We start from the raw sequence: 22,364 nt of genomic DNA, 5'->3' as shown, positions 1-22,364 counted from the left end.
TTTACTTCCGTGCATTTTGTCAATTGTGGGATGAGTTGTCTCCCCCCCCCCCCCCCCCCCTTTTCATTGTAGGTGTCTCCCGCCAGCCCCATAAAATACTGAATACTTGTCCACTTTGGTTTTTGCCCCCTCATCATTGCAAAACTGTTTTCCACCCACATTTAGGAAGTAAATGATAGCCAGTAGGTGCAAGACTGGAACTGTGAAAGGGGTGGTGTAAAAGATTCCAACAAAATGAGGTCAAAAACTCTTGCGCTGATCGAACAGAGTGCATCCCAGCATTGTCATGAAGGAGGTAGACTCCGTTCTTCAGCAACCCATAGTGTTTGTTCTGCAAGCAGCAACCCATAGTGTTTGTTCTGCATGCATCTGTGGAGTTTCTTTAGGCTCTCACGGTGCAATGCAGAGCTGATAGTGTTGTTACTTTGCAAGAAAATGGTTGCCATTACTTTTCTAGCTGACTGCTGGGTTGTTACTTGGCAAGAAAATGGTTACCATGACTTTTATAGCTGATTGCTGGGTTTTGAAACTTTTTGTTGAATGGGAATGAGTGTAGTATTACTGCATTGATTGTCATTTGTTCTCTGAGGTGTGATGGTAAACCCATGTTTCATTCGCTGTTACTATGGAGTCAATGAAAGTCTTTTAGTCACTCACAAAACAATCAAGAAATTATTGTGTGAGACCTTGACTCTGTTGATCTTGTGTTCTGCAGTAAATCTCTTCAGATCCATCGCACACACACCTTGCTATATTCTAGTTGATCACTCACAGTTTCATGAACAACAGTTCCAGAAACCTCAGGACATGCTTCATGCAGGTCATCAATGGCCACATGGTGATCAGGATGAGTATGCTGTTAGTGTTTTTGCACCAGTTCATCAGTCACCATGGACAGGCAACCCATTCTGTCTTCATTGCGTATTTCCATTCTTCTGAAAGCAGTTCTGTACCTGTTTTGTCATATGTTGCTGTGATGTAATCTCCTTCCCTTCCCTGACAAGATTCCATAATGCACCATTCCAGTGCTCATACCCTTCACATTCAGGTCGCATATCATGATGTGCACTTTGCATTTGGTGGCAGACTGAATGAGAGAGCTCATCTTTAACCATCACCATGGCAAGAATCAGAATGTTACTGATGACCATTACCACTCTTTTGTTTCAGTGTGTACTACCATATACAGCAGTGGTACAGACTGTGAAAAAAGCAATTCATTGGTAGAGTCACAGGCCTTGTATCCTTAGTTTCTGGATATCCCTCGTATAAGGGTCATAGCATTCACTAGAGATGGATCCTATTGGTTTAAGGTAGGGTCATGGTCAAGACTGTTGTGAGCAAAGCATAGTATATATAGTGTGATGTATTTGTTTGAGGAGCTTGTAGGTAGGTCCTCCATGGTATGATGGTTCTCTTAATCAATCTTAATTTATTACATGTTATTATAGTTTGCAATTCCATATCCAGATATCTACAGAATAGGTACCACAGTTGTGATTATACATTTATTGCAGGTATTCAAAAGTCTGATTATTTTGTGGTTGCTTTCTTGGTCTTTTCATCAGCTTGCATATTCTTGTGGTGCCCATGTGCCTTCACATCCAATGAACTTGATGGTGATGCTGGCATAGTATAGCTTTGCCAACAAGTCCCGGGCATTAGAAGACAAAACATTATGTGGGTATTGTGCATAAAAAGTATGTTGTCACAGCTTCATTGAGTTACAGCACCATAGAATGTTTGTGTTCTACTGATTTCAGATGTGATGCCAGACCTATAAGTGCAAAAGTGAATACATGCCACCTTTTTAGATGTCAGTCTTCTCCTCTCAGATGGCTCCAACCACACCTCGGTCCACATCAAATCCACCAGTCACCAACAGTACCTGCACTTTGATAGCTGTCACCCCTTCCACACCAAAAAATCCCTCCCATACAGCCTGGCCACCCATGGCAGACACGTGTACAGTGATGAGAACTCCCTCGCCCAGTATGCTGAAGGCCTCGCAAAGACCTTCACAGGCAGGCAATACCCTCCATATCTAACACACAAAGAGATTTACCATGCCATATCCCATCACACACCTGATCCTCACATCCATCACAAGAACCAACCAACCACCGTGAAGCCCCCCCCCCTCCCCCCTTGTCGCACAATACCATCCGGGCCTGGAATGACTGAACCATGTCCTTTGTCAGGGCTGTGATTATCTATCATCATGCCCTGAAATGAAGGACATCATACCCAAGATTCTTCCACCCCTTCCAAAGTGATGTTCCACTGCCCACCCAACCTTCACAAAATCCTAGTCCATCCCAACGCCGCTCTCACCCCCCAGTGCCCATCCACAGGCATCATACCCTGGTGGAAAATGCAGATGCAAGACCTGCCCAATCCGCCCAACCAGCATCTCCTACTCCAGTCCCGTCACAGGCTTATCCTACCCCATCAGACACAGTGCCACTTAAGAAAGCAGCCATGTCATATACCAGCTATGTTGCAACTACTGCACAGTGTTTCGCATTGTTATGACAACCAACCAGCTGTCGTGCAGAACAAATGTCCACTGCCAAACTGTTGCAAAAACAAGGCAGACCACCCAGTGGCACAACATGCAGCAGAGCACAACATGCGAGATTTCAATTGCTACTTCACAATCCGTGCCATCTTGATCCTCTCCACCACTACCACCACCAGCTTTTCTGAGCTGTGCGCATGGGAGCCATCACCGCCACCCAGTTTGTGTCAGCTAGTTGTGTGCTGCCATCTCACACCCTAGTCTGTGAAATCACATGCCCAGCCATCAGCCACCTGCCCCCTTTTCCTGCATCCCTAGCTAGCTCACAGACGGCTCCCCACTCTCCCACAAGCTGCTAGATGCTCCCCCCCCCCCCCACACACACACACAAAAAAAAAACCTCTCCTTGCCTCCTGCCTCTATCCATCCCTTATCCCATCCCACCCTGCACCGTCACCTCATCCCAGCACACTCACCGTGGGCCAGGAAAGAGTTGGCAGTCGCCTGAGCACAATTTAAGCAGACAGGCATGTGCATATGAGCGTGCATGCGTGTGTGTGTGTGTGTGTGTGTGTGTTCTAGTTGAAAATTACAAATTATTTAGGAATACAGGAGACGACTCATCAAAAGGCAGAAGAGCTGCATTGTTGATAGGTACACAAACAAAAGATACGGAGCTTTGATAGCTTTCAGAATGAAATTCCTTTTTCAAGCTTTAGGAGATTCATGCACATGCACACGCACACGCGGCGCGTGTGTGCGTGTGCATGAATCTCCTACAAATCTGCCTGTGTCTGTATAAGTGCGGATTGGTGTGTGTGTGTGTGTGTGTGTGTGTGTGTGTGTGTGTACGCGCGCGAGTGTATACCTGTCCTTTTTTCCCCCTAAGGTAAGTCTTTCCGCTCCCGCTCACTCTCACTCTCTCTCTCTCTCTCTCTAAGATGCTGTGACTTACCAAACGAGAAAGCGCTGGTAGATAGACACAATAAAAAACACACAAATTTCAAGCTTTCGCAACCCAAGGATGCTTAATCAGGAAAGAGGGAAGGAGAGGGAAAGATGAAAGGATGTGGGTTTAAGGGAGAGGGTAAGGAGTCATTCCAATCCCGGGAGCGGAAAGACTTACCTTAGGGGGAAAAAAGGACAGGTATACACTCGCGTGCACACACACACACACACACATCCATCCGCACTTATACAGGCACAGGCAGATATATGTAAATGCACTTACATATCCTGATGAAGCATCCTTGGGTTGTGAAAGCTTGAAATTTGTGTGTGTGTTTTTTATTGTGTCTATCTACCAGTACTTTCTCGTTTGGTAAGTCACAGCATCTTTGTCTTTTATAGATACTTTTCCCCCGTGGAATGTTTCCCTCTCTCTCTCTCTCTCTCTCTCTCTCTCTCTCTCTCTCTCTCTCACGCTACCTGGGTGCACTACACAGGTTTGTAGTGCATTACTGTATTTTTTTACATTTAGCAGGGAAGAAATTGGTATTTGTGCTGTTGAACCAGAGTGTAACAGCTCCACACTCCAACACAGTGACCATGTGATCATAAGCCTGACAGTTCAGAAGCAAAGCAATTGGTTCCAAAACACAGTTGAAACAGGATGGGGGAACTGTACGTCTACTACCAAAAATTACAGCCTCTTCTTCTGCTCTGCCCCCCGGGGGACTCTCAGCTCTTTTGTGAGTTCGTACGTGGTCCACACAGGGCCCCAAGCTATTTATTCCTTCCTGGGCTACCCCTTTCCCATACCTGTCCTTCCCTGGCTTCGTTCCCTCTGTCCCCTTCCTTCCCCCCTCTTCCCTGTCCTTGATTACATGGGCCCAGCTATCCTCCTGGTTTCTGCTATCCCTTATGGTTTTCTTCATCTTGTGTTTTTTTACACCTTTCCTTTTTGGCATTTGACATCCCCTAGATTTTGTCTCCATAGTGTATGACAACTGGAGAACAGTTTACGGCCATCGACACTTACTTTGGCGTGTGGCCTTACCACCTCTTCCACCTTTCCCTCGATGGTCTTGTCCTTTAACACTACATAGCTAGCAAGGTGGCCAGTCAATGTAGTGGAGGCATCTGCTATCATCCCGTGTATGCCTAGCAGCAGTCCCTCCCCCCCCCCCCCTCCCCCCATTATGGAACATTGGTTCTCCCGGCAATGGCTGCCATCCCACACAGACCTAGCTATGGCTGTCTAGTGTCCATGGGGAGAGCCCTGAGCCCTGATCAGAATCAGTGATGTATCACAGCAGTCGCTTTGTATATGAAAGGTATTAAGCTCCAAAAAGCTGGCTATCTCTTTAGTTAGGAATGGATCTTTTAATGCCTTCCCTTCCCTGGCTACTCCCTCATATGAGGGCCAGCCTCAACAGGTTGGGGTGAAACCCTTTCACAACTACCTGGTCAGCACCAGGACTGAGGGGTCACTTTCACCATCACCAAGCCGTTATTTTTCATGGAAACTATTGAAAACAAGTTTGGTGTCGTGGACACACTGAATATGGTGCAATTGGGTTCACTGTTGGTCAAACTTTCTTCTGCTTCCAAATCTGTGGCCCTTCATACCTGTGACCATCTTTGTGACATTCTGGTGCCCATTACTCCTCACCAGTCTTTGAATGTCGTTGAGCGAGTCATTTTTCATAGGGACTTCATCCTTCAAATTGATGAACTCCTGGCCAGTCTGGAATGGTGTGGTATTCGTTTTGTTTGGCTTGTCCAAAAAGACCATGAGAACAGTCACATCAATATTGGTGTGTATTCTGGCATTTGAGGGGCATACCTTCCCAGAGATGTTCACGTTTATGATTTATCAGTGTGAGATGTGCAACTGTACGTCCCACCACCATGAGCTGTTTGTGTTTGCATTTTGGGCACATGTTTTCCCACTTTTTCATTTGACCCTCTAAGTGGTGAATGTGCGTGCCCACTCAATGAGTGGCATGCCTGTGTACTGCCACCCATGTGTGTTAACTGTCAAGACCATCACTGTCCATGCATGGCAGGGCTCCAAGTTTATACAAAGGAAAAGAAGCTACAGGAGTACGAGTGCCTTCATCATTTATGCTACGCTAAGGCTCATCACAAATACAACTGTGTCTGTGATACCTAACTTTGCCTCTGTCACATCCTTTCCCCCTCCTCCTTATGCCAGTTCTGCCCCCCCCCCTCTCCACTCCTCCTCCCCTGTGGTTTCCATGCCCTCCCCTCTAGTTGCCACTCCCCCTACCTGGCCAGAGAACTGTCCCCCTTCTTCAGCATCAGCTGTTGCGGTGATGGGCCCCCTCCCAGGACCCATACCCCTGGCATCTCGCAGACTGTAGACCTGCTGCCACACATTGGCCGTGGGACTCATAGTCTGTGCACCCCAAGATCACATGCTCTCTCTCAGTTCTAGATCTCACTGAAGCCTGCTCTCTCTCTCTCTCTCTCTCTCTCTCTCTCTCTCTCTCTCTCTCTCTCTCTCTGGGCCCTGTCCCCTCGACATATGAAAGAGAATAAGAGGAGGGAGGGGGGGAGGAGAGGAGAGGAAGAAGAAGAAGAAGAAGAAGAAGAAGAAGAAGCAGCATTTAGATCCCCACTCCATGCTTATTCAGTGGGGTTATAGTGGATACTGCAGTCACTTTGCAGAGATGCAATCCTGTATTTCCTTTTTCTCCTCGCCTTGTGTTGCTCTACAGGAATCACATTTTACTGATGCTCACTCGCTGACCCTTCTGCTAAATGGGAACTACTTCTGGCCCTCTCCTCTCCCCATGATTCAGCCCCTGGCCCCAATTCCATTCACAAACAGTCCTCCATAATGACAATGTCTCCTTCAGGTGATTAACTGCATTTGACTCCATGAGGTTTCCTCTCTCAGTGGAGGGACAGTTCTTAGGCCCGGTAAGGCTCCATCCCCCTGATACCGTATTTACTCGAATCTAAGCCGCCTTTTTTTCCGGTTTTTGCAATCCAAAAAGCCGCCTGCGGCTTAGAATCGAGTACAAAGCAAGCGGAAGTTCTGAAAAATGTTGGTAGGTGCCGCAACAACGAACTTCTGCCGTCGAATATATGTAGCGACGCAGGCATGCTTTGTAGGCACAAAGATAAATACTGGCGCCAAAACCTCTGCGTCAGTAAATAAATGTAAAAAAAAAAGGGTGGAAGACGAGCTTTTTTTCTCCGCCCCGAGTTTCGACCACTGCATTTTTATACATTATCCAACGAAGTAAATACAAATTCCGTATTGTTCATCTTCGAAGGTAGCAGAATTTCAATGTACTACGAAAATCCGACTGGCAAGACTGTTTGGGATGTTTGTCAATATGGCCAACTCTACTTTCTGAATTTTCCCCTACCTGTGAGAAGAGATGGTTGCTAATAGGAACCTGATGAAATGTGAATCACATGCAGTATTCTCTTCACCATAAGAATAATACGAATAGTAACATTTTGCCATGTATTCTTTCGTGTTTGCTGCTATCTCATTTAAATCGTGTTTGCCTAATAAACTACGAAACTAGAGTGAGACAACAGCAAACGTGGAAGAAAATACGTATCGTGTCATGTTTATATTCATATTATACTTATGCCTAATAGTGATACAGTCAGAAATGAAGCACGGCAACTGACTAGATTTTTAATTCTACACTCCTGGAAATAGAAATAAGAACACCGTGAATTCATTGTCCCAGGAAGGGGAAACTTTATTGACACATTCCTGGGGTCAGATACATCACATGATCACACTGACAGAACCACAGGCACATAGACACAGGCAACAGAGCATGCACAATGTCGGCACTAGTACAGTGTATATCCACCTTTCGCAGCAATGCAGGCTGCTATTCTCCCATGGAGACGATCGTAGAGATGCTGGATGTAGTCCTGTGGAACGGCTTGCCATGCCATTTCCACCTGGCGCCTCAGTTGGACCAGCGTTCGTGCTGGACGTGCAGACCGCGTGAGACGACGCTTCATCCAGTCCCAAACATGCTCGATGGGGGACAGATCCGGAGATCTTGCTGGCCAGGGTAGTTGACTTACACCTTCTAGAGCACGTTGGGTGGCACGGGATACATGCGGACGTGCATTGTCCTGTTGGAACAGCAAGTTCCCTTGCCGGTCTAGGAATGGTAGAACGATGGGTTCGATGACGGTTTGGATGTACCGTGCACTATTCAGTGTCCCCTCGACGATCACCAGTGGTGTACGGCCAGTGTAGGAGATTGCTCCCCACACCATGATGCCGGGTGTTGGCCCTGTGTGCCTCGGTCGTATGCAGTCCTGATTGTGGCGCTCACCTGCACGGCTCCAAACACGCATACGACCATCATTGGCACCAAGGCAGAAGCGACTCTCATCGCTGAAGACGACACGTCTCCATTCGTCCCTCCATTCACGCCTGTCGCGACACCACTGGAGGCGGGCTGCACGATGTTGGGGCGTGAGCGGAAGACGGCCTAACGGTGTGCGGGACCGTAGCCCAGCTTCATGGAGACGGTTGCGAATGGTCCTCGCCGATACCCCAGGAGCAACAGTGTCCCTAATTTGCTGGGAAGTGGCGGTGCGGTCCCCTACGGCACTGCGTAGGATCCTACGGTCTTGGCGTGCATCCGTGCGTCGCTGCGGTCCGGTCCGAGGTCTACGGACACGTGCACCTTCCGCCGACCACTGGCGACAACATCGATGTACTGTGGAGACCTCACGCCCCACGTGTTGAGCAATTCGGCGGTACGTCCACCCGGCCTCCTGCATGCCCACTATACGCCCTCGCTCAAAGTCCGTCAACTGCACATACGGTTCACGTCCACGCTGTCGCGGCATGCTACCAGTGTTAAAGACTGCGATGGAGCTCCGTATGCCACGGCAAACTGGCTGACACTGACGGCGGCGGTGCAGAAATGCTGCACAGCTAGCGCCATTCGACGGCCAACACCGTGGTTCCTGGTGTGTCCGCTGTGCCGTGCGTGTGATCATTGCTTGTACAGCCCTCTCGCAGTGTCCGGAGCAAGTATGGTGGGTCTGACACACCGGTGTCAATGTGTTCTTTTTTACATTTCCAGGAGTGTAAGATGACTCTAATTTCTGTGCAGAATTTGATGTACTAAAGAAGCGGCCGCAAAGATGTTCAAACGGAGAAACATTTTCGCCTAACTCTTGTTCAGAACATGTTCTATCATACGCAGTCTATTATTTGGTTCTTGTTGATCATTTTCAAAGAAAGCAGCAGTGTAAGTAACAACAAATAGCAGTCTCTTGCCATTGTTTCGCTAATGAGACGATTCCTCTCTCTCTTTTTTTAATTGTAAGCGGCAGTAGTGCGCACAAAAGCAAGCCATGCCGTGATCGGCGACAGGCCGTAACCACGCACTATCAGAATGCGACAAACAATGCATGACACTGTACAGTAATGCATTTTCTGCTTAGTGACGTAAACACCTATAACAAAGAAAACGGCACTTATCAGATCAAAGCAAAATAAGCAATCGATTCAAACCAGACGAAGCACATGAAAAAGGAAGGGTATCCGTATAAATACGGACGGAGCGCCTGACGCATAGCAATGGCTACCTGGTAAAGCTTAACTGCTAAGCTTACGACTCGAACCAAACTATTGTAGCTGTATCGTCATTCATTCGACCTAAATTGTCTCATATTACAATGGACCAACTTTGTTTCGATTTGGAGGTGCGGCCTAAAACTTTTCTCCCCCCTTGAATTTTTCGAGTCTCAAATTTCAGGTGCGGCTTAGATTTGGGAAATTTTTTTTCCTTATTTCGAGTCTCATTTTTCAGGTGCGGCTTAGATTCGAGTGCGGCTTAGATTCGAGTAAATACGGTTGTTACCAGCCAAGACATTGTGATCGAAAACCCCCTATATTTGAATAGATGATGGGTCATTGGCTCTATTGTGCCCTCGAATCATGCGGCCTGTTGTCTCCTTACCAGTGCAGTTTTTGGGGGAGAGATGATGCTTAATAAAACATCTGATTAACTTGGAAACCACAATTCAGCAGGCCCTTTCTCGGCACCACTATCTTGTCACAATTTCCTTTGTTCTTTGTAAGGCCTATGACATGGTTTGCCTATGACATGGCTTGGCGCCATCTCATCTTACTTACGCTCCACGAGTGGGGTCTTTGGGCCACTCACAGTTTTTATTTGCCAGTTCGTGTCCCACTGGTTGTTCAGAATTCATGTTAGCACCGTTCTCATCTCTCCCAGGAGAACGGATTTCCACATGGCTGTGTATTAAGTGTCCTTTTCCTTATCGCAATTAATGGACTCTTGGCCTCAGTCAGATTGTTGGTCACCCCTGCTCTGTACGAGGATGATTTCTGTATCTGGGCTAGTTCCCACACAGAGGCTTATGCGGAACAAAAACTCCTCTGTGGAGCCAAAGCTCCAGGGTGCCATCTGGAGTGCTTCCACAGGGACTCTCTCATGCTTTACAGTTCTCTCCCCTTAAATCATGGGTGGTGCATTTCTGTCGCCATGCTACAGTCCATCCCAATCCAGAGCTGTACCGTGAAGCGCAATACCTGACCGTGGTTCTCCAGTTGTTTCTTGGGTCTTCATTTTGACAACAAGCTTACTTGGCTGCCCCATATCCGCCTTCTAAAGACTGACTGTTTCCGTAAACTCAGTGTCCTTCCTTCACCCACACCTCGTGGCACGCAGATCATTCAGCTCTTCTTCAGCTTTATTGGGCCTTAGTTGTGTCCTGTCTGGGCTATGATTGTCATGTTTGTGGCTCAGCTGTCCATTCCATACTGCTCCTCTTGGACCCAGTCGATAGTCTTCTGGTTGACACTGGGATTCCCTCCCTTTCAGTTTGGTGGTCCCAGCTCCTTGTTTCCTATGCCATCACTATCCAACCTATCCTTGCTCAACCCTACTATCCTATTCTTTTTGTGGCTTTGGGATGTAACCCACCTGCTGCCCACCCTCGGGTGGGTTGACTTATTGGCTCCACCTCTATTCTCTCAGCCACAATTTCTGTCTTCCCCTCTTTGTCTTGTTCCCCATATTTTCTCCTGAACAAACTGATTGTCATTTACCAGGCCTTTTTCTTTATTAAACTGTCCTCATTCACCCATACTGCCCTCATTCACCTCATACCATTTTGTTATGTATGGACTCAATGAGTGGCCTTCACATTGCTGCACTGTGTTTCCTGCAACTCTGTGGAATCTCCCATCCACAAACTTCTTGCTGATTTTGACTGTGCTATTGTTTGTTTGATTCCTTTAGACACATGTATATCCCAAGTAACAAGTTTGCTGATCATCTGTCTGGGGACGGCAGCCACGTACCCTGCCCTCCCCCCCTCCCCCGTTCACCTTGACGTGTTCAGGTGCAGATTTATAGCTTCACGTCAAATTCTTTTTGCTCATTCGGGGGCCGATTCTTGGGGGGGGGGGGGGGGGGGGGGCCCTCCCTGTTTAATAAACTTCGTGCGATTAGTATGAGTCCTGGTAAGTGGCTTTCTTCCATCTGTCTCTCATGGCAGGAAACTAGCATCCTCTGCCATCTTTGTACGAGGTGCATTCAAGTTCTAAGGCCTCCGATTTTTTTCTAATTAACTACTCACCCGAAATCGGTGAAACTGGCGTTACTTCTCGACGTAATCGCCCTGCAGACGTACACATGTTTCACAACGCTGACGCCATGATTCCATGGCAGCGGCGAAGGCTTCTTTAGGAGTCTGTTTTGACCACTGGAAAATCGCTGAGGCAATAGCAGCACGGCTGGTGAATGTGCGGCCACGGAGAGTGTCTTCCATTGTTGGAAAAAGCCAAAAGTCACTAGGAGCCAGGTCAGGTGAGTAGGGAGCATGAGGAATCACTTCAAAGGTGTTATCACGAAGAAACTGTTGCTTAACGTTAGCTCGATGTGCGGGTGCGTTGTCTTGGTGAAAAGCACACGCGCAGCCCTTCCCGGACGTTTTTGTTACAGTGCTGGAAGGAATTTGTTCTTCAAAACATTTTCGTTTGATGCACCTGTTACTGTAGTGCCCTTTGGAACGCAATGGGTAAGGATTACGCCCTCGCTGTCCCAGAACATGGACACCATCATTTTTTCACCACTGGCGGTTACCCGAAATTTTTTTGGTGGCGGTGAATCTGTGTGCTTCCATTGAGCTGACTGGCGCTTTGTTTCTGGATTGAAAAACGACATCCACGTCTCATCCATCGTCACAACCAACGAAAAGAAAGTCCCATTCATGCTGTCATTGCGCGTCAACATTGCTTGGCAACATGCCACACGTGCAGCCATGTGGTCGTCCGTCAGCATTCGTGGCACCCACGTGGATGACACTTTTCGCATTTTCAGGTCGTCATGCAGGATTGTGTGCACAGAACCCACAGAAATGCCAACTCTGGAGGCGATCTGTTCAACAGTCATTCGGCGATCCCCCAAAACAATTCTCTCCACTTTCTCGATCATGTCGTCAGACTGGCTTGTGCGAGCCCGAGGTTGTTTCGGTTTGTTGTCACATGATGTTCTGCCTTCTTTAAACTGTCGCACACACGAACGCACTTTCAACACATCCATAACTCCATCACCACATGTCTCCTTCCACTGTCGATGAATTTCAATTGGTTTCACACCACGCAAATTCAGAAAACAAATGATTAAACGCTGTTCAAGTAAGGAAAACGTTGCCATTTTAAGTATTTAAAACAGTTCTCATTCTCGCCGCTGGCGGTAAAATTCCATCTGCCGTACGGTGCTGCCACCTCTGGGACGTATTGACAATGAACGCGGCCTCATTTTAAAACAATGCGCATGCTTCTATCTCTTTCCAGTCCGGAGAAAAAAAATCGGAGGCCTTAGAACTCGAATGCACCTCGTATCAGCCGTACCACGTTGACCCATAGTTTTTAACTCCGTGATGAGCTGCCCCCCCCCCCTTTTGTAGTTGCAAGTCCCCCTCACAGTGATCCATATCTTGCTGCACTGCCCCCAACTTTTGGCTCTTTAAATAGGCCCTCTCTTTCTCCTTGCATGGCTGTTAGGAATGACCATTCCATGGTCACATGCCTCCTCAGTTTTCTTCATGAAAGTGGTTTGTCCTCCCAGATTTAAGCACTGAATTTCCTTCCAGAATTCGAGTTCCGCAGTTAGCAATGGAGATGGTTTGCCTCCACCTCGGCAAGGTTTCTCCTCCCCCCCCCCCCCCTTTTCCCTTTGTTTTGTCTGGTATTTTTTGCCATATTGTCCCCTGTTGTCTTTTTTCCCTGGCGTTTCCGTAGTTCCGCAACCGTAGTACGGCATGGAGATCAGCATAGGTCAGTGGTTTGGGCTGGTGCCCCATCACACATTGCACATCTGGGGCAGCCACTGCTTTCAACCCTCCCTCCCTGCTGTTCTTTACTATTCCTCCCATCCCAGTGTTCCTGATGCCTCTTTGTTTGCTCATTTTCTTTTCCCAATGACTGGGCTGTGCTGTTAATGTCACTCCTCCCTTAGTTTCTACCACCTTGGATCATGGGACTGATGGCCTCATTGTTTGGGCAGCTCATAGCAACTCCAGCCCGACGTGGGACAAGGCGACGTAAGGTGGTGCAAGGGGCCAGCGCCACACTTGAAACTGCAGCTCCCATATCCCTACAAGCATTAAGCATCCAGCATCTTCTTTTTGACATCCAAAGAAGGAAATAGTGCCAGTCCCAGCAATGAGTAATTTTACTCCTGATGATGATGGCAGAGCTACCCATCAAGAGCATGAGCATTTTGTTGGAACTGATGTGGCTTGAAAACCAAGAAGATTTTTTTCAAGCAATTTCTGCCCGCAAGCTCCTAGCATATTGACTGGTCAAGGATGATGGCATTGTGAAGGTATTTGCCAAGCTTACACAGTGCTGCCACTTACACGTGCACTACATATCTGTTTATGCTCCAAGCAGTGTTGATAATGCCACCTACTGAGCACCATATTAGCTGTCTACTGCTACATGTTGCACATGTAAGAACGGAGACAGACATAACAAAAGCTTACAGGACTCATGAAATCAAAATTGATACTTTCATGCTGAATGATGATGATTATGCTACTAATTCCATATCAATTCTCATAGACAGCTTCAAATTAAAAAAGAACCAATAGTAAAACTTATACTGTCCCAATAAAAAGAGTGAGTCAAATTTTGAAAATTTATAAACATATGTAACACTTCCTGATTTTCCCTTCATGGCGGACCACAGTCGTGTACACCACATACATCTTGTGTGTATGCCTGGAGGTCTCATTTAGCATGTTGAAGAGACTATTCCGGCAGCAACTTAGGTGACAGGGAGCAATCCTCTGCAGATTGTGGTACACATTGCAACAAACAATGCCTGTTGTCTGGGCTCTGATGTCATACTTTGATCATTCCAGTAACTACAAGAGAAGGTTGAGAATACCAGCCGTGCTCACAGAGTTTCAACAAAGGTCACAATCTGCAGCATTGTTCCCCCTGCTTCTGAATCGAGTGGAAGGCTTGAACCAGAAACTCTGAGGGTTTTGTGACAAGCTAGGCTATGGGCTCCTAGACTTACGCCACACAATTGAGAGTTGTGGGGTCCCCCTAAGTAGGTCGGGTGTGCACTACATATCATAGGCAGCTATCCATGTAGCTGACTGTTTGTAGGGTGCACACAAGAGTTTTTTAGATTAGGTGACTCTCCATCCAGTACAGGTAATGGTAGCTGTGGGAAACCCAGAAATATCGGTGTAAGATTCAAACAAATACCTCCCGCAGATGAGAGTTTCAAAATTCTAGTGGTTTACTGCTAAAACATTTGCAATGAGTTTTTCACAGTTTGAAGCACTCCTAAAAAGCTCCGAAGCTTACATAATACTTTGCACAGGAAGCTAGCTAAAATGTGAAGTTGACAGTATCCATATCTTTGGGCAAAATTGACGCATATACCAAAAGGATAGGGAAATGCAAAATGTAGGTGACATATTTGTTGAAGTAAACAAGAAACTCAGATCCACTGAGATAGAAATGTAAGCTGCATGTGAGTGTATTTGGGCATAGAATTACAATAGGATCCATCTATCAACTAACAGAGAGTGGGGGGCGGGGGTCCAGACACCTTCCCCCCACCCCCACCCCTAAGCCTATGTATGGTCTCCACTCATTTCTCTTTTCCATTTCCACTGTCTCCTCTCTCTTTTGCTGCCACTGCCATAATCTCCCTCCATCTCTCTCTCTCTTTTATTGCCACTGTCTCTCGCTGACTGTCACCATCTCTTCTTTTTTTGGCTGCCACTGCTACTGCTACTGTCACTGTCTTCATCCATCTCTCTTTTTCTGTCACTGCCAATTTCTCTCTACAACCATCACTGTCTCCTCACCCTTGCATGGTCACTGTCTCTCTGCTACACTCTTTCAGGATAGAAAAGTTGAAATATGTTTGCATGCCAAAATTTTTGGTGAGGAAGGCGAAATGAGGCAGCTGGTTCCCCAGTTTTCTGTCAGATTCTTTTAAAGGAGCATGTTCACCTTTATTATGCTCCAACAGAAGCATTTTTCAACTGGTTGTCTTCTTATTTATACACTTTGACACATTTAAACTACAGATAAGTATGCATAATATATGGTTAACACAAAATACTCTCCCATCCAGTGCATGTTCATGTAATTCTTCTTTACAAAAAAAATGGACATTTTTAGTCCTAGCCTACAGTATACCAAAAAATATGCTTTTTGATTTGCAAGTACACAGTATTTTGTATGAGAAAGTAATGTTTTGTAAAGTGCACCATGGAATAATTTCCAAGCCAAGACAACATGCATGAGTGTTATACAAAGATGGTGCAACATAAAGTTTTATTGTTAAAAAAATTGTGACTAAAAACATATTTTGGTAATTTCGGAACCCTTGCCATATGTTCGCTATGTCAGTTAAAACTACGTTTATGTCTCTGACCAGAAGTTATGTGCAAATTTGATGTGCTTAATTTTGGTAACTTTTAACTTCTGGATCTCAGTTATGGATAACAATATCAAAAAAATTTTCAATATTTCATGAGAACATCATCTAAAGAACATGTTGTTGTTGTTGTGGTCTTCGGTCCTGAGACTGGTTTGATGCAGCTCTCCATGCTACTCTATCCTGTGCAAGCTTCTTCATCTCCCAGTACCTACTGCAACCTACATCCTTCTGAATCTGCTTAGTGTATTGATCTCTTGGTCTCCCTCTACGATTTTTACCCTCCACGCTGCCCTCCAATGCTAAATTGGTGATCCCTTGATGCCTCAAAACATGTCCTACCAACCGATCCCTTCTTCTAGTCAAGTTGTGCCACAAACTTCTCTTCTCCCCAATCCTATTCAATACCTCCTCATTAGTTACGTGATCTACCCACCTTATCTTCAGCATTCTTCTGTAGCACCACATTTCGAAAGCTTCTATTCTCTTCTTGTCCAAACTGGTTATCGTCCATGTTTCACTTCCATACATGGCTACACTCCATACAAATACTTTCAGAAACGACTTCCTGACACTTAAATCTATACTCGATGTTAACAAATTTCTCTTCTTCAGAAACGATTTCCTTGCCATTGCCAGTCTACATTTTATATCCTCTCTACTTCGACCATCATCAGTTATTTTACTCCCTAAATAGCAAAACTCCTTTACTACTTTAAGTGTCTCATTTCCTAATCTAATCCCCTCAGCATCACCCGATTTAATTTGACTACATTCCATTATCCTCGTTTTGCTTTTGTTGATGTTCATCTTATATCCTCCTTTCAAGACACTGTCCATTCCGTTCAACTGCTCTTCCAAGTCGTTTGCTGTCTCTGACAGAATTACAATGTCATCGGCGAACCTCAAAGTTTTTACTTCTTCTCCATGAATTTTAATACCTACTCCGAATTTTTCTTTTGTTTCCTTTACTGCTTGCTCAATATACAGATTGAATAACATCGGGGAGAGGCTACAACCCTGTCTCACTCCTTTCCCAACCACTGCTTCCCTTTCATGCCCCTCAACTCTTATAACTGCCATCTGGTTTCTGTACAAATTGTAAATAGCCTTTCGCTCCCTGTATTTTACCCCTGCCACCTTCAGAATTTGAAAGAGAGTATTCCAGTTAACGTTGTCAAAAGCTTTCTCTAAGTCTACAAATGCTAGAAACGTAGGTTTGCCTTTTCTTAATCTTTCTTCTAAGATAAGTCGTAAGGTTAGTATTGCCTCACGTGTTCCAACATTTCTATGGAATCCAAACTGATCTTCCCCGAGGTCCGCTTCTACCAGTTTTTCCATTCGTCTGTAAAGAATTCGCGTTAGTATTTTGCAGCTGTGACTCATTAAACTGATAGTTCGGTAATTTTCACATGTCAACACCTGCTTTCTTTGGGATTGGAATTATTATATTCTTCTTGAAGTCCGACGGTATTTCGCCTGTCTCATACATCTTGCTCACCAGATGGTAGAGTTTTGTCATGACTGGCTCTCCCAAGGCCATCAGTAGTTCTAATGGAATGTTGTCTACTCCCGGGGCCTTGTTTCGACTCAGGTCTTTCAGTGCTCTGTCAAACTCTTCACTCAGTATCTTATCTCCCATTTCATCTTCATCTACATCCTCTTCCATTTCCATAATACTGTCCTCAAGTACATCGCCCTTGTATGAACCCTCTATATACTCCTTCCACCTTTCTGCCTTCCCTTCTTTGCTTAGAATTGGGTTGCCATCTGAGCTCTTGATATTCATACAAGTGGTTCTCTTCTCTCCAAAGGTCTCTTTAATTTTCTTGTAGGCAGTATCTACACTCCTGGAAATTGAAATAAGAACACCGTGAATTCATTGTCCCAGGAAGGGGAAACTTTATTGACACATTCCTGGGGTCAGATACATCACATGATCACACTGACAGAACCACAGGCACATAGACACAGGCAACAGAGCATGCACAATGTCGGCACTAGTACAGTGTATATCCACCTTTCGCAGCAATGCAGGCTGCTATTCTCCCATGGAGACGATCGTAGAGATGCTGGATGTAGTCCTGTGGAACGGCTTGCCATGGCATTTCCACCTGGCGCCTCAGTTGGACCAGCGTTCGTGCTGGACGTGCAGACCGCGTGAGACGACGCTTATCCAGTCCCAAACATGCTCAATGGGGGACAGATCCGGAGATCTTGCTGGCCAGGGTAGTTGACTTACACCTTCTAGAGCACGTTGGGTGGCACGGGATACATGCGGCATTATAAACGCGTGCATTGTCCTGTTGGAACAGCAAGTTCCCTTGCCGGTCTAGGAATGGTAGAACGATGGGTTCGATGACGGTTTGGATGTACCGTGCACTATTCAGTGTCCCCTCGACGATCACCAGTGATGTACGGCCAGTGTAGGAGATCGCTCCCCACACCATGATGCCGGGTGTTGGCCCTGTGTGCCTCGGTCGTATGCAGTCCTGATTGTGGCGCTCACCTGCACGGCGCCAAACACGCATACGACCATCATTGGCACCAAGGCAGAAGCGACTCTCATCGCTGAAGACGACACGTCTCCATTCGTCCCTCCATTCACGCCTGTCGCGACACCACTGGAGGCGGGCTGCACGATGTTGGGGCGTGAGCGGAAGACGGCCTAACGCTGTGCGGGACCGTAGCCCAGCTTCATGGAGACGGTTGCGAATGGTCCTCGCCGATACCCCAGGAGCAACAGTGTCCCTAATTTGCTGGGAAGTGGCGGTGCGGTCCCCTACGGCACTGCGTAGGATCCTACGGTCTTGGCGTGCATCCGTGCGTCGCTGCGGTCCGGTCCCAGGTCGACGGGCACGTGCACCTTCCGCCGACCACTGGCGACAACATCGATGTACTGTGGAGACCTCACGCCCCACGTGTTGAGCAATTCGGCGGTACGTCCACCCGGCCTCCCGCATGCCCACTATACGCCCTCGCTCAAAGTCCGTCAACTGCACATACGGTTCACGTCCACGCTGTCGCGGCATGCTACCAGTGTTGAAGACTGCGATGGAGCTCCGTATGCCACGGCAAACTGGCTGACACTGACGGCGGCGGTGCACAAATGCTGCGCAGCTAGCGCCATTCGACGGCCAACACCGCGGTTCCTGGTGTGTCCGCTGTGCCGTGCGTGTGATCATTGCTTGTACAGCCCTCTCGCAGTGTCCGGAGCAAGTATGGTGGGTCTGACACACCGGTGTCAATGTGTTCTTTTTTCCATTTCCAGGAGTGTATCTTACCCCTAGTGAGACAAGCCTCTACATCCTTACATTTGTCCTCTAGCCATTCCTGCTTAGCCATTTTGCACTTTCTGTTGATCTCATTTTTGAGACGTTTGTATTCCCTTTTGCCTGCTTCAGGTACTGCATTTTTATATTTTCTCCTTTCATCAATTAAATTCAATATTTCTTCTGTTACCCAAGGATTTCTATTAGCCCTCGTCTTTTTCCCTACTTGATCCTCTGCTGCCTTCACTACTTCATCCCTCAGAGCTACCCATTCTTCTTCTACTGTATTTCTTTCCCCCATTCCTGTCAATTGTTCCCTTATGCTCTCCCTGAAACTCTCTACAACCTCTGGTTCTTTCAGTTTATCCAGGTCCCATCTCCTTAAGTTCCCACCTTTTTGCAGTTTCTTCAGTTTCAATCTGCAGTTCATAACCAATAGATTGTGGTCAGAATCCACATCTGCCCCTGGAAATGTCTTACAATTTAAAACCTGGTTCCTAAATCTCTGTCTTACCATTATATAATCTATCTGATACCTATTAGTATCTCCAGGATTCTTCCAGGTATACAACCTTCTTTTATGATTCTTGAACCAAGTGTTAGCTATGATTAAGTTATGCTCTGTGCAAAATTCTACAAGGCGGCTTCCTCTTTCATTTCTTCCCCCCAATCCATATTCACCTACTATGTTTCCTTCTCTCCCTTTTCCTACTGACGAATTCCAGTCACCCATGACTATTAAATTTTCGTCTCCCTTCACTACCTGAATAATTTCTTTTATCTCGTCATACATTTCATCAATTTCTTCATCATCTGCAGAGCTAGTTGGCATATAAACTTGTACTACTGTAGTAGGCATGGGCTTTGTGTCTATCTTGGCCACAATAATGCGTTCACTATGCTGTTTGTAGTAGCTAACCCGCACTCCTATTTTTTTATTCATTATTAAACCTACTCCTGCATTACCCCTATTTGATTTTGTATTTATAGCCCTGTAATCACCTGACCAGAAGTCTTGTTCCTCCTGCCACCGAACTTCACTAATTCCCACTATATCTAACTTTAACCTATCCATTTCCCTTTTTAAATTTTCTAACCTACCTGCCCGATTAAGGGATCTGACATTCCACGCTCCGATCCGTAGAATGCCAGTTTTCTTTCTCCTGATAACGACGTCCTCTTGAGTAGTCCCCGCCCGGAGATCCGAATGGGGGACTATTTTACCTCCGGAATATTTTACCCAAGAGGACGCCATCATCATTTAATCATACAGTAAAGCTGCATGTCCTCGGGAAAAATTACGGCTGTAGTTTCCCCTTGCTTTCAGCCGTTCGCAGTACCAGCACAGCAAGGCCGTTTTGGTTAATGTTACAAGGCCAGATCAGTCAATCATCCAGACTGTTGCCCCTGCAACTACTGAAAAGGCTGCTGCCCCTCTTCAGGAACCACATGTTTGTCTGGCCTCTCAACAGATACCCCTCCGTTGTGGTTGCACCTACGGTACGGCCATCTGTATCGCTGAGGCAGCACGCAAGCCTCCCCACCAACGGCAAGGTCCATGGTTCATGGGGGAAGAAAGAACATGTGGTTAAAAAATTTTTATGATTTGCCGTGAATAGAAATTATAGAAGTGTAATATAACCTTAATTGTTACCCTTAAATCATGATCTTTCGACTGTATTTTGATAAGGGATAAAGATTTTCGAAAATGGGAAAGTGACATTTCTAGATAAAAGTCTAAAACATTTACAGTTGAAATTTAAGCCATTTTCCACAGTTAGTTATTCAGATAATTGTGGCCCATGGTGCAAAAATGGCTAAACACTGTTTTTTTTTTCTTGGTTTCCTGCATAAGTACGGTAACTTAGAGCCTCTGAATCTCGGTAACAGATAATAATATCGAAAAAAATTTTGAAGTTCCTTGAGATCATTTTGCAAAAATTTCAATGATTTGCCGTGAATAGAAATTGTAGAAGTCACCATCCCCACAATTGATACTTTTGGTACCCAAGAATCATGGTTTTTGTGGTTTTCTCCGGAATCACCCATGAGCAAATGGTACTTTTATAAGCTACATAAGGCCCACTGTAGACCACATCGAATTCAAAAGAACCAATTGATTTGCTCAGTTTGCGCAGGCTGGAGGAAGTGTGTCATGTTTAAATTTTGACCTTATACTGTAGGATGGCCACAGTATGCCCAGTCTTCCAATAGGTATACCGAAAGTTGCTAGGCCAAGTGCTATCCAAAACATTTGACCCCTATCTGATTGACTGAACCAGAGAGGTGAAGAATTTCTGTGAGCAGAGTGGAAAAAGACGCAATGCAATTCCTAACAAAATGCTGATGATCTCATCTGAGTTGGGTGTGCACTAACTCAATGTTTATGGCAGAATAGGATTATAACTTAGCTACTCAATAAATTTTTCTTGAGCATTACTTTGTTTTAATATCTATATTCTTTTTCAGACAAAGCTGCTGGGAGCATACCTGTATGAAGTAGCGAGGCTCTAAGTATATCATACAGCAGATTATTTGAGTGTAATCCAGATATGTTTTTATATGGCATAATGTTACTGTTTCTCCTTTATTGAATGAATAAAAGGTATATTGTAACTAATTAAGAAGTTATTAAAAGTGTTTTATGTAAGACATTGCATACTTGATCCAACCCAATGATCCCTATTTCTTAAAATTGTTTGTTTCCAGTTTTGTACTTCCTTACCAAAAAAAAGCGCTGGCAGGTTGATAGACACACAAACATACACACAAAATTCAAGCTTTCGTAACCAACAGTTGCTTCATCAGGAAAGAGGGAAGGAGAGGGAAAGATGAAAGGATGTGGGTTTTAAGGGAGAGGGTGAGGAGTCATTCCAATCCCGGGAGCGAAAAGACTTACCTTAGGGGGAAAAAAGGACAGGTATACACTCTCCCTCCCTCTCTCTCTCTCTCTCTCTCTCTCTCTCTCTCTCTCTCTCTCTCTCTCTCTCTCTTGCGCGCGCGCGCAAGACACACACACACACACACACACACACACACACACACACTCTCTCCTTCCCTCTTTCCTGATGAAGCAACCGTTGGTTGCGAAAGCTTGAATTTTGTGTGTATGTTTGTGTTTGTTTGTGTGTCTATCAACCTGCCAGCACTATATATATATAACAGAGGGAAACATTCCACGTGGAAAAAATATATCTAAAAAGAAAGATGATGAGACTTACCAAACAAAAGCGCTGGCAGGTCGATAGACACACAAACAAACACAAATATACACACAAAATTCAAGCTTTCGCAACAAAGTGTTGCCTCATCAGGAAAGAGGGAAGGATGTGGGTTTTAAGGGAGAGGGTAAGGAGTCATTCCAATCCCGGGAGCGGAAAGACTTACCTTAGGGGGAAAAAAGGACAGGTATACACTCGCACACACACACATATCCATCCACACATACAGACACAAGCAGATATATGTGTGTGTGTGTGTGTATTTTATTTCTTCGTATGACAAAATTTTTCATCTGTCTAATATTTTGATTTAGAAAACTACAAGTGGATTACTGAATGTAGTGTCTTCATTTAAACAAAAAGATAATTTTTGATATATATCGTTAAATCTTGAGAGCTAAAATATGTAGTTAAAATATCATGGGGACAG

At 45.7% G+C, this 22,364-nt stretch overlaps 1 protein-coding gene across 1 annotated transcript in view; it reads left to right on the top strand.

Annotated features, from left to right (window-relative positions):
• Positions 1-21,363, top strand: part of LOC126259263 (cytosolic non-specific dipeptidase) — a 177,569-nt gene extending 156,206 nt beyond the window's left edge. The window contains exon 9 of the mRNA XM_049955896.1: positions 21,183-21,363. Within this exon, the coding sequence (XP_049811853.1) occupies positions 21,183-21,227 (45 nt within the window). The 3' untranslated portion in view covers positions 21,228-21,363. The remainder of the gene's footprint in view (positions 1-21,182) is intronic.
• Positions 21,364-22,364: the final 1,001 nt, after the last annotated feature.

Source organism: Schistocerca nitens, chromosome 5 (genome assembly GCF_023898315.1).
Source record: "Schistocerca nitens isolate TAMUIC-IGC-003100 chromosome 5, iqSchNite1.1, whole genome shotgun sequence".
In the NCBI taxonomy this organism is placed as follows: domain Eukaryota; kingdom Metazoa; phylum Arthropoda; class Insecta; order Orthoptera; family Acrididae; genus Schistocerca; species Schistocerca nitens.
This window is presented reverse-complemented; position numbering and strand designations above follow the sequence as displayed.